Source organism: Salvelinus alpinus, chromosome 38 (genome assembly GCF_045679555.1).
Source record: "Salvelinus alpinus chromosome 38, SLU_Salpinus.1, whole genome shotgun sequence".
NCBI lineage: Eukaryota > Metazoa > Chordata > Actinopteri > Salmoniformes > Salmonidae > Salvelinus > Salvelinus alpinus.
This window is the reverse complement of record NC_092123.1, coordinates 6,950,906-6,971,989: the sequence shown is the minus strand read 5'-3', so window position 1 is coordinate 6,971,989 and position 21,084 is coordinate 6,950,906. Positions and strand designations below refer to the sequence as shown.

The 21,084-nt window shown below is 42.4% G+C and overlaps 2 protein-coding genes across 6 annotated transcripts in view; one reads left to right on the top strand and one right to left on the bottom strand.

The window, feature by feature from the left end:
- Nucleotides 1-916: 916 nt before the first annotated feature.
- LOC139566404 (ras-related protein M-Ras-like) lies at nucleotides 917-6,809 on the bottom strand. Of its 2 annotated transcripts, XM_071387546.1 has the most exons (6): nucleotides 6,650-6,809; nucleotides 4,778-4,989; nucleotides 4,327-4,480; nucleotides 4,070-4,169; nucleotides 2,359-2,438; nucleotides 917-2,236 (listed from the first exon to the last, which is right to left on the bottom strand). In XM_071387546.1, exons 2-6 carry the CDS (start codon nucleotides 4,968-4,970, stop codon nucleotides 2,137-2,139), a joined length of 627 nt encoding a protein of 208 aa, XP_071243647.1. In that variant the 5' UTR covers nucleotides 4,971-4,989; nucleotides 6,650-6,809; the 3' UTR covers nucleotides 917-2,136. The 2 variants fall into 2 exon arrangements, with proteins under 2 accessions (XP_071243647.1, XP_071243646.1); XM_071387545.1 differs by having other exon boundaries at nucleotides 917-2,438.
- Nucleotides 6,810-7,606: 797 nt separating this feature from the next.
- Nucleotides 7,607-21,084, top strand: part of LOC139566402 (tyrosine-protein phosphatase non-receptor type 4-like) — a 43,320-nt gene continuing 29,842 nt past the window's right edge. For 2 of the 4 annotated variants that reach the window (XM_071387540.1, XM_071387539.1), the window contains exons 1-2: nucleotides 7,607-8,033; nucleotides 12,689-12,843. In XM_071387540.1, the coding sequence (XP_071243641.1) occupies nucleotides 12,706-12,843 (138 nt within the window). In that variant the 5' untranslated portion in view covers nucleotides 7,607-8,033; nucleotides 12,689-12,705. The remainder of the gene's footprint in view (nucleotides 8,034-12,688; nucleotides 12,844-21,084) is intronic. The other 2 variants (XM_071387543.1, XM_071387542.1) reach the window with 1 other exon arrangement.

Genomic DNA, 21,084 nt, shown 5'->3' with positions numbered 1-21,084 from the left:
GAAAACATAGCTTCTAGGATCTGTGGTTAAAAAGATAAGGTCCTAAAAAATGCTTAGATGTAAAAACGTTGATTTTCAAAACCTGGAACGAGTTTCTAGCACAGGGTAGGGTATTTTCTTGCCCCCCACATCCCCTTGAATCTCATATTGTTTGAAAATCAGTTTACATATTTTTTTTTATTTTTTTTAACTTTTGATGATGTCATCGGGTAGAACATTTCAACTTTATATTTAATTCTATGAAACTTAGAAATGAGCCATTTTCACAAATGTTGACACTGGTATTGTGCTGGAGATAATGCAAATGAGGTTGAAAAGTTGCCCTTTAAAGCAAATTACCTGCAATTCTACCCATTTTGCCATGGGGCAGAGATAAAGAAAATCTCACATTTTATAACAAATTTCATGCAATTGTACACATTTGCCATGGGGCATAGAGATAGTTTTAAAGGACGTTTTCTGCAGTTCTACACTTTTGCCATACAGCGGAAAGAAAATGTTGCAATTTTATAACAAATTCTATGCAATTCTACTCATTTTGCCATGTGGCAGACATCATTTTTTGTAATTTTGAAGCAAATTTTCTGCATTTCTACAGATTTTGCCATGACTTACAGTATGCCTTGATAATATTATCTGAGTGAGAGTGACTAACAAAATAAATACTTGGTACTGATACACCATCCAAAGTGTAATAATAACTTCACCATGCTCAAAGGCATATTCAATGTCTGCTTTTTTCAAGTCAGACTGTAACACAACAAAATGTGGAATTGACTGTATATCCCCCAGAACAAAGGGCCAAATGTACAACCATGCTAAATGTTGTTCCATTCTTGCAATTACATTTACATCCACTGGAGGGCACCATCAACACACTAATATTCACTGAGATTGACAGACAGACAGTCTTCTGTGTCATTATAATTATGGTTTTATCCAGACAAACCAGTTTACCCAAGATGTGTACACATATATAATATAACACAAAATGTATTAACACACATTTATACCTTGCTTACACATCTTTTGTTCCTTCAATTTCTTAGTTAAGCTCTGTGCTTTGTGCCTCTCTGAGGTAGCCTTGTACTAATGATAACACAGCAATAAATTACTTATATAAAATAAATAGTGAAATAGTAGCAAAGAAAACTAATATTCACATGTGAAAATTAGATTTCATCGTCTAGGCCACAACATATCCGGGGCACGCACGCACACACAAACACTACAATAGTGTGTTTAAAGTGTTTTGAGAAGTACACAACTACATCCAGTGAGCACTGATAAGTCAAAATGGTCATGGTTCATAAGTGTACATTCAAATAAGACATTTGGTGTGTTCAAAGAGCTACAATACAGTTATATAACAGTCTTGTTCAGAGATTAGAAAGACATTGTCCATGTATAAATTATGGGGCTACACATTGGCTGCCTCCCAGGCTTTGACACAATGTCTGGAGTCCCTTTGCCAGATGCTATGCATTTGGAATCTCTCTTTCTCTCTCTGTATCTCTTTCCTCACTTTCCCTTCTTCTCTCTGTTGTCTGACAGGCCCACTGATTCCAACACAAACAGACACATCCTCTCCCCTCCTCTCACTCCCCTCTCTACTATACTCCCCCTCGCTGGGGAAAGCTCTGTTTCCTCCCTCCTTCCAGTGCTTTACTCAATGGCCTCCATCTTAATGATAGGGACTATCACAAGAAAATGATTTTAAAAAACATGGACCAAGTTTTAAAGGCCTACCTCTTAGTAAAACGATGTTTGTGTGACCCTGCTACAGTGTGTCCTAATTATTTACAGATGATCTTTGTGAGCCCATATGTCCAGTTTCTCTGTCAAAGAGCTTCTTTGGTAGATAAAGGCAGTATTGATGCCACTTTATCGCCATGTAGTTGAGTAAATTAGTGCACATTCTCAGAAGAGCTGTAAATTATTCCACTGGTCCTTTTAGTCAGTCACATCCCATGTCCGGGCAACTCCTGTGCTGTTGGACCTGACCCTACTACCTAACTCATGTGTCAGGGTAGAGGGTACAAACTGCCTCCTGGAACTCTGTGTAGAGAGTAAACACTCCTAAATGTAATCATCTTCCCCCTGTCCTGTAGGGAGCAGCTGTACAAGTAAAAACCATCATAGGACAACACAGTGCAGTCTGTGGGAGACAGTGGACCTGTCAGCCCGCCACTTAGTTTTCCTCTTCTTCTTCTGGCTCCTCTCTGGAATCTGTTGCCTGGGTGAGAGAGAGAGAGAGAGAGAGAGAGAGAGAGAGAGAGAGAGAGAGAGAGAGGCGCTCTCATAGCTTTTGTATCAAACAGACAAACCTTCTCTAAATAATCTGTGGTGGTAACATACCTGATTACTCTAACTAACTCGTGGAACGCCTTGTCAACATTCATGGCTGGGTCCTTAGCACTTGTTTCAATGTAAGCTATCTGTAAATTAAAAAGCTCAGAATTGAGTATGGAGATCAAACAATATCTGTAGATTATATACAGTGGCAATAAAAAATATGTGAACAATTTGGAATTACCAGTATTTCTGCATAAATTGAGCATACAATTTGATCTGATCTTCATCCAAGTCACAACAATAGGCAAACACAGTCTGCTTAAACTAATAACACACACATACATCATTTAAACATTCACAGTGTAGGTTGGGGAAAGTATGTGAACCCCTAGGCTAATAACTTCTCCAAAAGCTAATTGGAGTCAGGAGTCAGCTAACCTGGAGTCCAATCAATGAGACGAGATTGGAGATGTTGGTTAGAGCTGCCCTGCCCTATAAAAAACAGTCACAACATTTGCGTTTGCTATTCACAAGAAGCATTGCCTGATGTGAACCATGCCTCGAACAAAAGAGATCTCAGAAGACCTAAGATTAAGAATTGTTGACTTGCATAAAGCTGGAAAGGGTTACAAAAGTATCTCTAAAAGCCTTGATGTTCATCAGTCCACGGTAAGACAAAATGTATATAAATGGAGAAAGCTATGCACTGTTGCTACTCTCCCTAGGAGTGGCCGTAAGGGAAAGATGACTGCAAGAGCACAGCGAAGAATGCCCAATGAGATTAAGAAGAATCCTAGAGTGTCAGCTAAGGACTTATAGAAATCTCTGGAACATGCTAACATCTCTGTTGACAAGTCTATGATATGTAAAACACTAAACAAGAATGGTGTTCATGGGAGGACACCACGGAAGAAGCTACTGCTGTCCAAAAAAAGTTTGCAAAAAAGTTTGCAAAAGTGCACCTGGATTTTCAACAGCGCCACTGGCAAAATATTCTGTGGACAGATGAAACTACAGCGAAAAAAAGGCACGGCACACCAACATCAAAACCTCATCCCAACTGTAAAGTATGGTGGAGGGAGCATCGTGGTTTGGGGCTGCTTTGCTGCCTCAGGACCTAGACAGCTTGCTATCATCGACGGAAAAGCGAATTCCCAAGTTTATCAAGACATTTTGCAGGAGAATGTAAGGCTATCTGTCTGCCAATTGAAACTCAACAGAAGTTGGCTGATGCAACAGGACAACGACCCAAAACACAGAAGTAAATCAACAACAGAATGGCTTCAACAGAAGATAATACGCCTTCTGGAGTGGCCCAGTCAGAGTCCTGACCTCAACCCAACTGAGATGCTGTGGCATGACCTCAAGTGAGCGGTTCACACCAGACATCCCAAGAATATTGCTGAACTGAAACAGTTTTGTAAAGAGGAATGGTTCAAAAATCTTCCTGACCGTTGTGCGGGTCTGATCCGCAACTACAGAAAACATTTGGTTGAGGTTATTGCTGCCAAAGCAGGGTCAACCAGTTATTAAATCCAAGGGTTCACATACTTTTCCCACCCTGCACTGTGAATGTTTACACGGTGTGTTCAATAAAGACATGAAAATTGTTTGTGTGTTATCAGTTCAAACAGACTGTGTTTGACTATTGTTGTGACTTAGATGAAGATCAGATCACATTTTATGACCAATTTATGCAGAAATCCAGGTAATTCTAAAGGGTTCACATACTTTTTCTTGCCACTGTACATGTAAAGTTCACACATTCACTCACACTGTGTTTACTAGCCATCTCCCTCCCCTGATCACTGGGTATTTTACGTAAGTGCAGCAGATCCACTTTGTTGGCCACAAGAACCATAGAAAAGGATTCCCTAAAAAATAAGGAAAATAACAATGAATGAATGAACGAATGAACAAATGAACGAATGAATGAACGAATGGACGGAGTAATAAATGCATGAATGCATGAATAACTGAATGCATGAACGACTGTCGGCCACCGGTGGGAAGTTAAGTAGTAAATCCCACCGGTCCTTCACCCTGAGGATGAGTTGATGGAAGCGGTCCACATGTTCAAAGCTGGCCTTGTCTGTGACAGAGAACACGATGAGGAACCCGTCCCCAGTCCTCATGTACTGTTCCCTCATAGCACTGAACTCCTCTTGGCCTGCTGTATCCAGAACTGCAGAGACAGACACATGCACGATCAGACAGGTCACACATATAACATCTACACTGAGAACAGTATTATGAATGATCCTGGTTATTCATAAATATGTGTAACTGTGTGCTGATCCCTCACATCTAACAATGGCAGCACCATAATGTTATCCTTTTTTCTCCTTATAACAGAACATTCAATCTTGTTCTTCAGTACATTCCAAAGGTTATTTCTGGGGAAACGATTTAGTACTTTTGGCCAGGTTAACAGGTTGGGCTTTTTATTTGTAATGTATGTGCTATCTATAAATCCATTTACCGTCCAATATTGCCCACTGGGCATCAATCTCAGTGTGTTTGAGGTAGGAGTCCTCGATGGTGGGGTCGTAATCAGAGACAAATATCTTCTGAAAGAACTGAATGGTGAGAGCGCTCTTCCCCACTCCCCCATCCCCCACCACTACCAGCTTATACGTGGGGAGATTGTCACTGGGAACAGCGCTGGTTGCCATAGTGACAGCTATGCTGTACCTGGAACACAGAGGGAAGATGGAAGATGGTGTATGTCTGACTGATGCCATTTAGAATGGGCTTTTTGCCCCTCTCTTGCTCTGGACAAAAATACCTGACAAAAATCACAAATGAAATGGCACAGGTGTGGTAATAGATCAATAATAGATCAATATACATCTTAAATTAATATTATAAAAGCAGAGATCCTTCCTTTTCACTGCAATGCATAGAAAACACGGTCATCGTAATGTTTATCTTCCATCCCTTACATAGTTGCTTCCTCACTGGGCCAAAACACTATCCTTCTTATGTTGGAAATACCCACACTTTTTTCACTGAAACCATCAAACACTCAAACAAGGCTGAGGTCTGTACTGTCGCTGTCTATTCCTTGTCTGCTGGATCTTTACTGACGTACTTAAGTCAGGGAATTACCCACCCACACACACACGCCATGAGTAAGCAAACCCAGCCTGAAGCTCCATACAATTTCACTGGTCTAACAGGATGAGGTCACACAGAGAGTTCTTCCTTCCTGAAGTCAACAATGGCGGGAAGTGGAGGGTTTCCTTTCTCAGTGGATACTGTAGCCTGCATCCCTGGCCAGAGCAGGAATGGAACCCAGATGCCTGTGGAACTTACAGGTCCTCCAGAACAATATTGTAGCCAGAGAATGGGACTAGGGCCGACCAACCAATAATAATTCTCAGTCGAACCTGGGGCCTGGGGAGACCTTATTCTGGGGGGTACTTCTTAGGGTTCCAAGAGGTATCATATTCTCTAGGGCACGGTTCCCCAACTGGCAGCCATGGGGGGGGGGGGGGGGGGGGGGGGTTGTCCCCCAAAGTGTTAAGAGCAGCAACAAAAACAATTCTTTTTACATAAAAGGTTGTAAAAACACCAGGAAATCAGCTCCAAGTGATTTTAATTTAAGAAATCTGTTCTCAAGTATTCCCACGCATAATAGAGAGACACGTGATCTTATACAAACGTTAGCGAGTTATTAAATTACTGTTTTAGGCAAAAATTATATATATTTGTGGTCCTTGTGGACAATTTGTAGTCTACAAATGATTTGTAATTATGTTCCAGCCCCCCGACCACCAGCTCAAGTACAAATCGTCCCGCGGCTGAATTTAGTTGATGATCCTTGCTCTAGAGTCATTATGAAAATATATATATTTTTCAAAGTATGCAAGATAGGCCTTTAAGTTATTTTTCAGTTATATGTCATCAAAGGCTGTTCTAATCGCATATTACGTAGACCTATCTGCCCAGCACAACCTGTTGATCGAGGACTATGTAGTCTGGGTGATTCCTTATTTCTCAGACACACTTCGCGCACACATACACCTCATTTGTGATCGGTCAGCTCTGTGATTCATAAATCCCCATTCCTCTGTGATTCACAAAATCCCATATACCCACTGAACAGTTTTGTTTTTATAGTGCCAAATTCGATCCCATAACAAAGTTGAACAATTCTTTGCTTAGGCATAACCAGATAAAGTGGGATTCGGTATTGTAAAATTCCTCGCCATTCGCTATTATTCCAAGGTATAATTGGACTTTCACACACATTTCAGTAGGATACTACTAGCCGTGACTTTATATCTGAAAACACCAGACATCCCAAAACATTGCAATATGTCGTTGCCGATTAAATAAAATAGCTTACCCCAATATATTCACTGTAAAGTCGCTTGCATGAAGTCACATTTCCTGCCTTCTCATGTTGTAAAGCTGACTTCATTCAGATCTGTACATTTATATCTAATCCATTTCATATCACAGCTGCTGGAAAGTCCAGCATCTGCCACAAAAATGTAACAGTTACTTTGCGTTGCAACAGCTGATACGATAGGTTTGCTTCACGCGGGAGAAGGGGGGTCAACATTTATTATTTTAGCGCAAATAAGCCATTATTTTAATGATTATAGGTCCCATTTAGAGTTTGTCGCGCTTAATTTAAGTGCTTAAATTATTGACTTTCAATGTGCAATGTTTTTAACCTGCCATTTTTGGAGGTAAAGCGTAACAATATTTGAACAGCATCCCCCTGTTGTAGAAATGGAGCATTCCATAGTGACTACAGTCCAGATGTGACCATATAAAAATAAGTATATTTTCAACCAATGTATAGCCTATTGCTTATTTACAAAGTATCTATAAACTATCTACAAAAAACGAATAAAGAACTATTTATTAACAACTTACAAACTCCCCATGAATAATTGTAAGTAGACTATACCTTAATGTTACTTACGTGTTACCTAAAAGTGGGCAGTTCTAAATGGGAGTGTACAATAATGGGGATCACTATCAGAGTTTCTGCGTTTCATTTTCAAACTATACACAATAATCCAGTTAATACCTTTCATCTCAAATAGAAGTGGCATGAACATAGAATTGGCCACAAGATGGGAGTATAGGATATTTATTTGCAAAGGTAGCTACATATTTACTACGCTTTTAATATATCACACACAAACTACGTTTATGGACAAATATTTGAAGTTACCTACAATCTAATAATAATAAGAATAGTATTAATATTTCTCCCATTTCTCACAATGTAGGCTGCGCGCGTGCGTGTTGTGAAATCTGCGCCTCAAATGCCACGCCTACTAGTTTGACAGACATCAACCCCGTTCAAAAAAATGTGTTGTGGAGTTTACGCCATGTTTCGTTGATGCCCCATGGTTTATGCTTCAGCGATATAAATGATAAACGTCTTCAAACGGGGTTGTCTTTAAATTGAACTACAATTTGGGGACCGCGGAAAGGAAGTTCTGTTTTTTGTGTGATCATACCTACCTGCTGGTGCTTGCCTTGCCCGCATTACAATGGTTGCGTCCTGTATTGACGTTTGCCTGGGTCCATCATCGCTGTGGTGCTGAAAAGAAACGAACCTGTGCGGCCGTAGCGAGTGCATGTTGCTGCGAACGATGAGGAGGTTTCTGTGGACCTGCAGCGGTTGAATTGCACCACCTCGCCCACTTATTGCTGTGTTCTTGATTGTATCCCTCAAAACCTGGACTCTACCGGCGCAGTTTATGAAGGTAACGTTAAGCAGCCTGCATAATAATAACGTCATGCCATGGTTAGCTTGCTAGCTTGCATAGCACAGCTGTTGTAGCAAGTTAGCTAACTAGCTGCTCGTCTATCCAGAGACAGTATAGCTACACCTCTACGTTAGCTGATGCTTGTCTTAGTGACAGTGACAAGTATTTGATGGCCTGGTGGCTAGCTTTCTAGCTAGCTAACATCAATGTGTTGTTATTTTTCTGTCCCTGTCATATGCCAGTTGACAGCCTTATAGGCTACAGTTAACTAGAATAGAACCGAACAGAATAGAGTGTGCACTTCTAACCTATGTCTCGTTCTGGGAGGGAGTGTAGGCCAGGGGAGAAGGTAGAGGCTAAATATATGTCTGGGTCAATAGATGGATAAACCTCTTTCTTGAATCAGTACACAGAGAGACCCCGCTGATTCTGATTCCAGGTAGGCTACACACTGGTTTAGCTGGTTGACATAATGAACTCAGAATTACATACAAGTATTGTTTGTCTGTAATAATGCTGTTATGACACATATTCATGTTGTATTCATGCTGCTGGATGCAAGACCCCGTGCTCGTAATAATGCAGTTATGACACATATTCATGTTGTATTCATGCTGCTGGATGCAAGACCCCGTGCTCGGGTCCTATCACAAGAAATATGGACGCTCTAGTTTAGTGCACTGACTGACTTCATAGAAACACTAGGCTTCTAATCTACCTGCTGCTGCAAAGAAAGCCTGAGCGAATAGAGCTTCACAGAAATGGCATCGTCCCTGGAATCTATAGAATCCCCACTGATGTCATCATAATATTCCCTTCTCTGCCTCCTTGCTGACCATAGTGGAATATAGAGGAGCAGCCATTTGCTATCACACAATCTCAACTGTCTCTCTCTCTGATGAAGAGCTGCAGGGCTATAGTGGAGAATGACGGGAAAGAGTGGAAAGAAGAGGAGGATTGTATCCTACCCACACGGCTCCATCTCTCTCCATCTGTCCAAAGCAGCCTCACATTTTTAGAGACTGGGTCAGTTATTGTCAAGTGCAAGGCTTTTTTTGACAGTGCAGTGAATGAGAGTGATGGAGTACATGGGGTTTGATTGGGGAGAAGGGGGAGTGTGCTGAGTTGGTAGAGCATGGCGCTTGCAACGCCAGGGTTGTGGGTTCATTCCCCACGGGGGGACCGGGATGAATATGTATGAACTTTCCAATTTGTAAGTCGCTCTGGATAAGAGCGTCTGCTAAATGACTTAAATGTAAATGTAAATGCTGAAACAGATGAAACCAAGCAACGGAGTGTGTGCTGCAGACAACTGAAAAGTGTGTGGTTAATGACATAAAACACATATGTGCTCATGAAGCTCCAAGGATGAGTCACTAGAGGGTCTACACTGTAGTGTCCCCACCTCCACAGTTCGGGGTGGTAAGTTACTAGCTACACTGCTGCTGGTGCTAAATATCTGAATGAATGAGATCGGTATCAACAAACGCCTCTGGAGCTTTAAGAATGGGAGAGGAGGAAGGAAGGAATCAGGGAGAACGAGAATGGCCTCAAAGGGGGTTCTATCAATGGCAACGCTCTCTAACCTCTAGCTCACAGCCATCGACAACATAATTGTGTTTGTTAGGCTATTCATCATGATGCTCAATTCTGTGTGGACATATGTTGCAAAGGAATGCAGCTGATTTCATTTGCGACCCAGAATCCTTTTCAGAGTGAATCTCTTCTGTCGTGAACAATGTTGTTTAGATTTGTGCCCAGGGTTAAATGGCTTGTCAGCTACTGTTGGCTTTAGCCTCACAAAGCTAAGAAGGCTTGCTAGACCACGCACGGAAAAAAAAACTGAGAATAGTGGAAAGAGAGAAAAAAAGAGGGCATACGCTCTCTAGTGTCACGCATGAGTGTGTGATCTGTGATGCATGTGTGGCGCTCCGCAGTTGATCTAATGATGCTAGCCCTCCAAATGGCATCCTATTCCCTACATAGTGCACTACTTTTGACCAGAGCCCTGTGGTGAACAGGATGCCATTTGGGACTCAGATGTGGTGACTGAGGTCTGCAGAGTGGAAGATCTGAGAGGAAGGGGAACTCCCTTTGTGTGTGGAACATAACCTATAAGGGTTGTGTTCAGTAGGCCACACTGTAGCAAAACGTGTTGAAACGAAAATGAGTGTTTGTTATTGGACAAGTCCAAGCAGTCCCTCCTTGTTTTAGTCAATTTTCTTCTGTTTCATGCCTAATGAACATGACCCTTGTTGTTTGTACTGTATTCTCTTGGGGGGATATGTGTCTGAGCTGTACACACAGCATGCTAATGCAGTGCTGGAGTGGGTGGGAGTGTTTCAGGAGCCAAGGTTTAATAAAACGATTATGTCCCTTAGCTGTCATAACAGTTTATTGTACACAGATGCTTTGAAGAATGAATGTAGCCTAAGTACATAAGATATTTCTGTTTTATAACCCATAGTGATTACTGTATCAGATAGGTAATGCTGTCCTGTTGTACTTGGTGTGAAAATACCAAGACAACGGTAGGCCATTATATCACCTGATTGATCTGTAAAGCAATGTGTAGCCTACTTTATTCAGGAGCTAGGTTACTAACTTCGGTCTAGGGCCTAGGAGTTGCATTGGGATTCAAGGTAGGCTAGCTCCTCTGCATTTGACATGGTGTCTGTCTGGTCTCTCCACCCAGCTCCAGTAATCCAGAGCTGTGGCTCTATTACTGAAAGGTCACTCGGCCCCAGAGACTCAGCCTATGATTTGAACTCTGTTATGGTGGGTGGTGGTGTTGGCAGGCGAGCCAGGTTGGAAGCAGGCTACACTGACACTGTCACACAGTCTATCTGTTCCCATCCCTCAAGTTCATGGTTATTGGATGGACCCACCCCACACTCAAGGCTAGCTGCCATGGCCATCCACTGCCAACTTTGTGTGGTTGTCCTGGATGCTATGGTGACAGAAAGTGCAGCAAACAAACACAGTGATAGACAGTAAAGGTCAACGTAGGTATTTATGGATCAGTATGTTTATTAGGATTTCTACTGTGACTGTTCCACGTGTTGACATCTGCACACTGGAGGTGATGTTTTTGGACTGCAACTTTGTTCAAAGGAGGGCCTGCGTTGTAAATAACCTTAGTCTAAACCTGAGACTCATTGGGACGTTTGGCTTTTTTCTATTGGTAGGCGTAAACAAAAACGGTCATGTCCTGAATAGACTTGAATAGATAATAAGGTATGATTCAGGCCAGGACAGCTCCACTCCCTAGATATTGTTTAGGCCTAGTTTGACCATTTCATTCAAGAATTCAGAACATGGAAAACATAGACAAAGTGCATGTTTAAATAATGGATAAACGTGATAGAATAATAGCTAGTAGGTTTTGAAGCGTCTGATCCCCCTGATTTAACCTCTAACTGTGAGAAGTTGAGACCCGTGACAGGGTATTGACCCAAGTGGGAGTTCTGGAGACGGGTCCAGTGTGACAACACCGTACAGCGACTCGGCGTGTCTTTGTGTGTTGCACTGTGACCTTCACAGGAACACCATTGTCACTGACAAAAGCTCTGCTGCTGGTGTGGCCATTGTTTATTTCGGGACCTTTCCGTGTGCGGTCAATGGATGATGTCATGCAGGAAAAAGGTCAAAGGTGATATAGCCTATCCTAGTTGTTTTAAAACAATTTCTATGTTTCTGCAGTCACTTTTCTCCCTAAAATTTGATATGATTGTGAAATATGATTTTAATAAGTATTTATCACCCTTCCCCCTGTTATTACAACTTTATAACTCAGAATTAGGCCTAACAGCATCCATCAGAGAGAGAGAGTGTGTGTGGTGTGTGGTGTGTGTGTGTGTGTGTGTGTGTGTGTGTGTGTGTGTGTGTGTGTGTGTGTGTGTGTGTGTGTGTGTGTGTGTGTGTGTGTGTGTGTGTGTGTGTGTGTGTGTGTGTGTGTGTGTCTCTGTGGGAACTCTGGTGGGGACGTGAAGACTGCTAACCCTCCTGGGGAAGTCCTCTTTAGTGTGTGCAGCTCTCTTCCTCCCAGCGGTAGTGAACTGGGTCATGCCTCACTGAATCCTTTCATTGTACTGCAGCCTGACTGTAAGAGCATGGACCATAAAGGACCAAGGGCCTTGCATCTGACAGGGATCTCTTTCTAGATAATACTAGAATGAAGTATGACATCATCAGCGTCAGTCACAGATTTAAAGAGGAGTGCGTTGTCTTTATTCTTTTTACTTGACTCAAATATGCTGTTGCCGACTGTTTAAAAAAAATTATGAAAATGAACAACATTTTGAAAAATGTTATACTGGTGTTGAAGAGGAGGCTAACCATTCTCCATTGCAGAATTTTTATTTTTATTTAACCTTTATTTAACTAAACAAGTCAATTAAGAACAAATTCCTATCCCGGCCAAACCCTCCCCTAAACCGGACGATGCAAGGCCAATTTTGCGCCGCCCTATGGGATTCCCGATCACGGCCGGTTGTGATATAGCCCGGTATCGAACCAGGGTCTGTAGTGACGCCTCTAGCACTGAGATGCTGTGCCTTAGACCGCTGCGCCACTCTGGAACAATGTAATGTATTTAAATGCAGTATAATATAAGGTCCCTCACCCTGCTGTTTTGTTTCTCTGTGTTGCAGACCCAGTGTGGACAGTAATGACCTCACGCTCCCGGTTGCCAGCTGGCAGTAACGACAATGTCCGAGCATCAGAGCTGGCACAAGACAGGCATCACACAGAGGTGGTCTGTAATGTTCTTCTGCTGGATAACACAGTTCAAGCCTTCAAAGTTAATGTAAGTACTGTACTATACTACTCCCAGCATCTACACTGACTCTACAGCCATACATCTCACCATAGAGAATGGCTGGGTTAGGGCCTTCTCTCTCTTCTCTAGACCAGTTGTCTATCAATAGGCTACGCAATAACCAAGTAGGCCTATAAAGATAAATTGGACTCTGTTTAAAGGGCAATTCTGCCACTTTTCAATCTCATATTCATTACCTCCAGAACCATACCAGTGTCTGAATATGTGAAAATGGTGTGATTCTATGATCTGTAGTTAAAAAGATAAGGAATGACCTAAAAAAATGCTTCTCTGTGACATCACAGAGTAAGATTAAAACTAAGAAAAATTGTGATTTTCAAAACCTGCAGTGAATTTCTAGCCGGAGGGTGTTTCCTTTTCCCCACAAATCTTTAAAAAATGTCATCGGGGTAGAACTTTTTAACTTAAATATTTTTCTACAAAATGTTTTTCACATACAGTGCATTCGGGAAGTATTCAGACTAGTGATGCACCGATATTACATTTTTGGCCGATACCGATATGCGATATTTTCCTTGCCCAAAAAACAATACAGATATTTAACATTTTAGCTCCCTTTTAAGCATTCTAGTACAGTTAAATAGTTAACACACACACATGGACACAGCGGTCTAAGGCACTGCATCTTAGTGCAAGAGACGTCACTACAGTCCTTGTTCGAATCCAGGCTGTATCACATCCGGTGGTGATTGGGAGTCCCATAGTGCGGTGCACAATTGGCCCAGCGTCGTCCGGGTTTGGCAGGGGGTAGGCCGTCATTGCAAATACGAATTTGTTCTTAACTGACTTGCCTAGTTAAATAAAGGTTACACACACACACCACACTGACCAAAAAGTTATTTTATTGGCATTTACGTATGTCCCCATTACCAGTAAAACATCAAGACATATTTCTTTCACTTACTTGCTGTGCTGTTTTGTGGTTTATTTGTTAAGTTGTTTCATTCTCAACCGGGATTTCTATGGAACGCCGTTTGGGTCTTTGCCTGTCAAAAAATATACTATTTAACACTATTAGACGTGCCAAATAAGCTTGTTGACCAATCAGGACCTGAATATGACTGCACGTCACTTAATAATTTAACGCGTTCATACATTTTTTACGTAGTAATTGATTACACTATCACTCGTATTTCATATGTCACGACGATTCATTGATACGTCTGCTATGATGCTGGTAAAGTTGTCTCGCACACCTACAGTGCTGGTCATAAAAAAAGCTAGATAGCTCATAAATGCAAACAATGTTCTTCCCCAAAAACATAGCAAAACGACATAATCTGTTTCAGTAGCTATAGTTAGCTAGTTAACTATATAGCTAGGTGTCATCATCTAAAATAACCCTAATATATGAGACAGTTCTTATTTGATTAATGGTGATCGGACCCATCTATGTGAAGCTAGCCACAATAAGGATTAGCCACAATAGTGGACTTTGCTGTTAGCCTTCAAACTAAAGGTATGACAATTCTACTATTTGTATTCATTTGCATCACTGTCAATGACATACTTTTATTTTGAAGGCAAACCGCAAACGACACTATTGTGCCTAATCCGTATTGTGGCTAGCTTCACAACACATAACCCGGTGCGGTCGAGCCTCATTAGCCAGATAAAGCTAGCCGGCCGCTTATAACGTTCGCTTTGGGCAACAGGGTTAAGTAGCTGGCTAGCTATTTATTTTCATGAACTTAAATTTCAATAGGCGAACAACAAGTGGCAACCTAGCTAATACTTACAAGGATTCCGAAATCATTGCTAAGAATAATGAAAATGACTGCAGTTTCTACTGGTCATTGTTTTCAGGCAGGTTGTATTGGTGCTAGCTAGGTACCAAGCTAAAGCTAGCTACCCCAGAAGTTGCGGTCGAACAAATGATGCTTTATTAACAACGCGCTATTGTAAACACATCGTTCGTGGCCGGTGTTTGCAGACTTTTTTGTACAGCTTTGACAGTGCTACTGTATCTTTTTTGACACGCAAAGACCCAAACGGTGTTCCATAGTATGTATGTCGTGAAGCTAATAGCAGTGACGTTGTTACTGTGTAACTCTGGTAGGGCAACATCTGAAAAATAGCGCGCTTGGTAGTGTGTACCAGTGCTCGGCCAGTCGTCAAAAGCCAACATCACCCACGACAGAGAACGGTTGATTATCAAGGGCAATGAATTCCATTATCTGGTCTTTAATGGATTTCGCCTTTGAGTTATCTCTCTGAAATCTTGTTACTCTTTCAAATGACTGCTCGACTTGTTGACTGCTCAATCCACACAGCAGTCATTACTCCATGTACGTTATATAGGTATGCACATCAGCTTTGACATCGGTTTTGCACTTCCTCGTTAAACTAGACAAATGTTCACCGATATATCGTGCATCCCTAATTCATACCCCTTGACTTTTTCCAGATTTTGTTAAGTTACAGCCTTATTCTAAAATGGATTAAATCTTTTTTTTTTCATCATCAATCTATACACAATACCCAATAATGACAAAGTGAACAGGTTTTTTGTATTTTTTGCATATTAAAACATTTACAAATAATGAAATATCACATTTACAAAAGTATTCGGACCCTTTATTCAGTATTTTGTTGAAGCACCTTTGGTAGCGATTACAGCCTCAATTATTTTTTCGGTATGACGCTATAAGCTTGGCACACCTGTATTTGGGGAGTTTCTCCCATTCTTCTCTGCAGAACTTATCAAGCTCTGTCAAGTTGGATGGGGAGCATTGCTGCACAGCTATTTTCAGGTCTCTCCAGAGATGTTTGATCGGGTTCAAGTCAGGGTTCGGGCCTGGCCACTCAAGAACATTCAGAGACTTGTCCCAAAGCCACTACTTCGTTGTCTTGGCTGTGTACTTAGGGTTGTTGTCCTGTTGGAAGGTGAACCTTCGCCTCAGTCTGAGAAAGTGAGCACTCTGGAGCAGGTTTTCATCAAGGATCTCTCTGTACCTTGGTGGTTCCAAACTTCTTCCATTTAAGAATGATGGAGGTCACTGTGTTCTTTGGGATCTTCAATGCTGCAGACATTTTTAGTACCATTTCCCAGATCTGTGCCTTGACACAATCCTGTCTCGGAGCTCTACAGACAATTCCTTCGACCTCATGGCTTGGTTTTTGCTCTGACATTCACTGTCAACTGTGGGACCTTATATAGACCGGTGTGTGCCTTTCCAAATCATGTCCAATCAATTGAATTGACCACATGTTGACTCCAATCAAGTTGTAGAAACTTCTGAAGGATGATCAATGGAAGCAGGATGCATCTGAGCTCAATTTCGAGTCTCATAGCAAAGTGTCTGAATACTTATGTAAATAAGGTATTTATGAGAATGTTTTTAAATAAATGTGCAAACATTTCTAAAACCCTGTTTTCACTTTGTCATTATGGGCTATTGTGTGTAGATTGATGAGGAAAAACATTTAATATAATCCATTTCAAAATAAGGCTGTAACGTAACAAAATGTGGAAAACGTCAAGGGGTCTGAATACTTTCCAAATTCACTATAGTATATAGACACTGGTATTGTGCTGGAGATAATGAAAATGTGGCTGAAATGTGGTGGAATTGCACATTAAAGTACAGATGCATTGTAGTAGTAGGGACCAAAGGAGCCTGGGTAATTTTAGATATCTGTCATTAATAGCAGCATAGCAGAGACATAGCAGAATGTCTGGCATTCTGGTTTTAAAGGAGACTCCAGGGGTCACTAGCCAATGGAGTAAACACTTACCAGGACTGAACTGCAAACATCACAATGGCTTTTCCAAGCCAAGCGTGGGGGATATCTGGCCCGTGAGGTGTACTGTGGGGAACGGGGGCAGAGAGGCACGATGTTAGTGCATTCCCCCTAATTATAACACACACCCACAGCACCTCAGTCTAACCCCCGACCATCTCTGTTGCCCCGATACTCTTTGTTCTGTTCTGGGTCAAATCTACTCTGCTGCTGCCCACTAATCCCCTGGTCATGAATTAAGATGAGTCCATTTCAGGGACTACAGAGCTGCCATTATGGAGTCCTTTGTCTTTACTAGTGCCATGTAGGGCTAAACTAGGTCAATGCTTCACTGCCAGTCAGGATTAGGTGAATACAGGCCCTCATGTTTGTGTGCATATGTGTTTCATATGGTTTGTTGGCGGTGATGTCGGTTCTATCCTCTGGGAACCATCCAGTGTGCACAGACACGCATCATGTATACACAGGTGAAGTCAGTACTAAATGACAACTGACAGCTCCTTCGTCATACCCACTGGCATTCTACTGCCATGCATGCACCACCTCCAATACTTGCACTGCACAGGGAATCTACAAGAAGGCTTCTAACAGGCATCTGTTTAACTTCTGGAGCTGGAGAGCTTCAGTGTTTCAGTAAAGCCCGTCGTTAGCTGGTAGTTTGGTTCCCCAACGTGGCTGCTGTGCATTGGCCTAGTGGCTGGAGAGAGTATGACCTGCTGACCGCTATGGTTAGAGCTCATCTCCAGGTTGACGCACAGCACTCTGATCTCACCCGTTGGCGCCACGTAGACGTGTGTGTGGTGTTTAGGGCTGTTGCGGTTACCGTATTACCGCCCCACCGGCAGTCATGAGTCATGATGACTGTAGTAAAATTCCACGTGACCTGTAATCTCCTCTTATGCACTCTGGACATGTTGTGGTTGTACCCAACTCGCTAACGGTCGGGGTGCTAATGGACTGGTACTCAGGGCTCTGTTGTCCCTCCATCAGGTCCTAATGGCCTGGTACTCAGGGCTCTGTTGTCCCTCCATCAGGTCCTAATGGCCTGGTACTCAGGGCTCTGTTGTCCCTCCATCAGGTTCTAATGGCCTGGTACTCAGGGCTCTGTTGTCCCTCCATTAGGTCCTAATGGCCTGGTACTCAGGACTCTGTTGTCCCTCCATCAGGTCCTATAATGGCCTGGTACTCAGGGCTCTATTGTCCATCCATCAGGTCCTAATGGCCTGGAACTCAGGGCTCTATTGTCCATCCATCAGGTCCTAATGGCCTGGACCTCAGGGCTTTATTGTTCCTCTAACCACTCTGACATCAATGCAAATGCAATCTAAAATCACATCCAACACTTATCATCAAAACAGTATGTGCTTTTAAACTCGCCTCACTGTGATGATCAATTTGAAGAAAGGAGTTCAACAGCAGGTTGAAACTGAGTGTGAAACATGGTCGTTGTGGATGTTGTTTCCAAGCCTAACACAATGTAATGGACAGCGCTTTCTAAGGTTGATGATTCATTCAAAACACCCATACGCATATTAAGAGCTTATGAATCAAAACGATATTTGTGCCGTTATACAACTTAGCCTACCGCATATTACGCATGGCAAAAAAACTAAACAGATTTAAGATGTCTTTGGTCCATAATAGGTCTAGCCTATTAAAACTTCTTATGGTTGCAATCCCGTTAACGGGATCAATATGACAACAGCCAGTGAAAGTGCAGGTGTAACAGTTTAACTTTACGTCCGTCCCCTCGCCCCGACCCGGGCGCGAACCAGGGACCCTCTGCACACATCAACAACAGTCACCCACGAAGCATCGTTACCCATCGCTCCACAAAAGCCGCGGCTCTTGCAGAGCAAGGGGAACCACTACTTCAAGGTCTCAGAGCAAGTGACGTAACCGATTGAAAGGCTATTAGCGCGCACCACCGCTAACTAGCTAGCCATTTCACATCCGTTACACTCACCCCCCTTCAACCTCCTCCTTTTCCGCAGCAACCAGTGATCCGGGTCAACAGCATCAATGTAACAGTATAACTTTACGTCCGTCCCCTCGCCCATACCCGGGCTCGAACCAGGGACCCTCTGCACACATCAACAACAGTCACCCACAAAGCATCGTTACCCATCGCTCCACAAAAGCCACGGCTCTTGCAGAGCAAGGGGAACCACTACTTCAAGGTCTCAGAGCAAGTGACATAACCGATTGAAAGGCTATTAGCACGCACCACCGCTAACTAGCTAGCCATTTCACATCCGTTACACAGGGCGCCAAATTCAAACAACAGCAATCTCATAATTAAAATTCCTCAAACATACATGTATCTTATACCATTTTAAAGGTAATCTTGTTGTTAATCCCACCAAAGTGTCCGATTTCAAATAGGCGTTTACAGCGAAAGCACCACAAACGATTATGTTAGGTCACCGCATAATCACAGAAAAACACAGCCATTTATCCAGCCAAAGACAGGAGTCACAAAAAGCAGAAATAGATAAAATTAATCACTAACCTTTGATGATCTTCATCAGATGACACTCATAGGACTTCATGTTACACAATACATATACAGTGGGGAGAACAAGTATTTGATACACTGACGATTTTGCAGGTTTTCCTACTTACAAAGCATGTAGAGGTCTGTAATTTTTATCATAGGTACACTTCAACTATGAGAGACGGAATCTAAAACAAAAATCCAGAAAATCACATTGTATGATTTTTAAGTAATTAATTTGCATTTTATTGCATGACATAAGTATTTGATACATCAGAAAAGCAGAACTTAATATTTGGTACAGAAACCTTTGTTTGCAATTACAGAGATCATACGTTTCCTGTAGTTCTTGACTAGGTTTGCACACACTGCAGCAGGGATTTTGGCCCACTCCTCCCTACAGATCTTCTCCAGATCCTTCAGGTTTCGGGGCTGTCGCTGGGCAATACGGACTTTCAGCTCCCTCCAAAGATTTTCTATTGGGTTCAGGTCTGGAGACTGGCTAGGCCACTCCAGGACCTTGAGATGCTTCTTACGGAGCCACTCCTTAGTTGCCATGGCTGTGTGCTTCGTGTCGTTGTCATGCTGGAAGACCCAGCCACGACCCATCTTCAATGCTCTTACTGAGGGAAGGAGGTTGTTGGCCAAGATCTCGCGATACATGGCCCCATCCATCCTCCCATCAATACGGTGCAGTCGTCCTGTCCCCTTTGCAGAAAAGCATCCCCAAAGAATGATGTTTCCACCTCCATGCTTCACGGTTGGGATGGTGTTCTTGGGGTTGTACTCATCCTTCTATTCCTCCAAACACGGCGAGTGGAGTTTAGAGCAAAAAGCTCTATTTTTGTCTCATCAGACCACATGACCTTCTCCCATTCCTCCTCTGGATCATCCAGATGGTCATTGGCAAACTTCAGACGGGCCTGGACATGCGCTGGCTTGAGCAGGGGGACCTTGCGTGCGCTGCAGGATTTTAATCCATGACGGCGTAGTGTGTTACTAATGGTTTTCTTTGAGACTGTGGTCCCAGCTCTCTTCAGGTCATTGACCAGGTCCTGCCGTGTAGTTCTGGGCTGATCCCTCACATTCCTCGTGATCATTGATGCCCCACGAGGTGAGATCTTGCATGGAGCCCCAGACCGAGGGTGATTGACCGTCATCTTGAACTTCTTCCATTTTCTAATAATTGTGCCAACAGTTGTTGCCTTCTCACCAAGCTGCTTGCCTATTGTCCTGTAGCCCATCCCAGCCTTGTACAGGTCTACAATTTATCCCTGATGTCCTTACACAGCTCTCTGGTCTTGGCCATTGTGGAGAGGTTGGAGTCTGTTTGATTGAGTGTGTGGACAGGTGTCTTTTATACAGGTAACGAGTTCAAACAGGTGCAGTTAATACAGGTAATGAGTGGAGAACAGGAGGGCTTCTTAAAGAAAAACTAACAGGTCTGTGAGAGCCGGAATTCTTACTGGTTGGTAGGTGATCAAATACTTATGTCATGCAATAAAATGCAAATTAATTACTTAAAAATCATACAATGTGATTTTCTGGATTTTTGTTTTAGATTCCGTCTCTCACAGTTGAAGTGTACCTATGATAAAAATGACAGACCTCTACATGCTTTGTAAGTAGGAAAACCTGCAAAATCGGCAGTGTATCAAATACTTGTTCTCCCCACTGTATGTTTTGTTCGATAAAGTTTATATTTATATCCAAAAACCTCAGTTTACATTGGCGCCATGTTCAGAAATGCCTCCAAAATATCCGGAGAAATTGCAGAGAGCCACATCAAATAACATAAATACTCATCATAACCTTTGATGAAAGATACATGTTTTACATAGAATTAAAGATACACTTGTTCTTAATGCAACCGCTGTGTCAGATTTCAAAAAGCTTTACGGCAAAAGCACAATATTCAATAATCTGAGACCAGCGTTCAACCACAAAAGGAAGCCATACAGTTACCC

Excerpts from the sequence above, each read along its gene's own strand:
- LOC139566404 (XM_071387545.1), bottom strand. The coding sequence starts at position 4,970 with ATGGCAACCAGCGCTGTTCCCAGTGACAATCTCCCCACGTATAAGCTG. Across the intron at positions 4,481-4,777 it reads CCAGTGGGCAATATTGGACG|TTCTGGATACAGCAGGCCAA; the intron begins GTAAATGGATTT and ends CTGTCTCTGCAG. Across the intron at positions 4,170-4,326 it reads ATCCTCAGGGTGAAGGACCG|GGAATCCTTTTCTATGGTTC; the intron begins GTGGGATTTACT and ends CTTATTTTTTAG.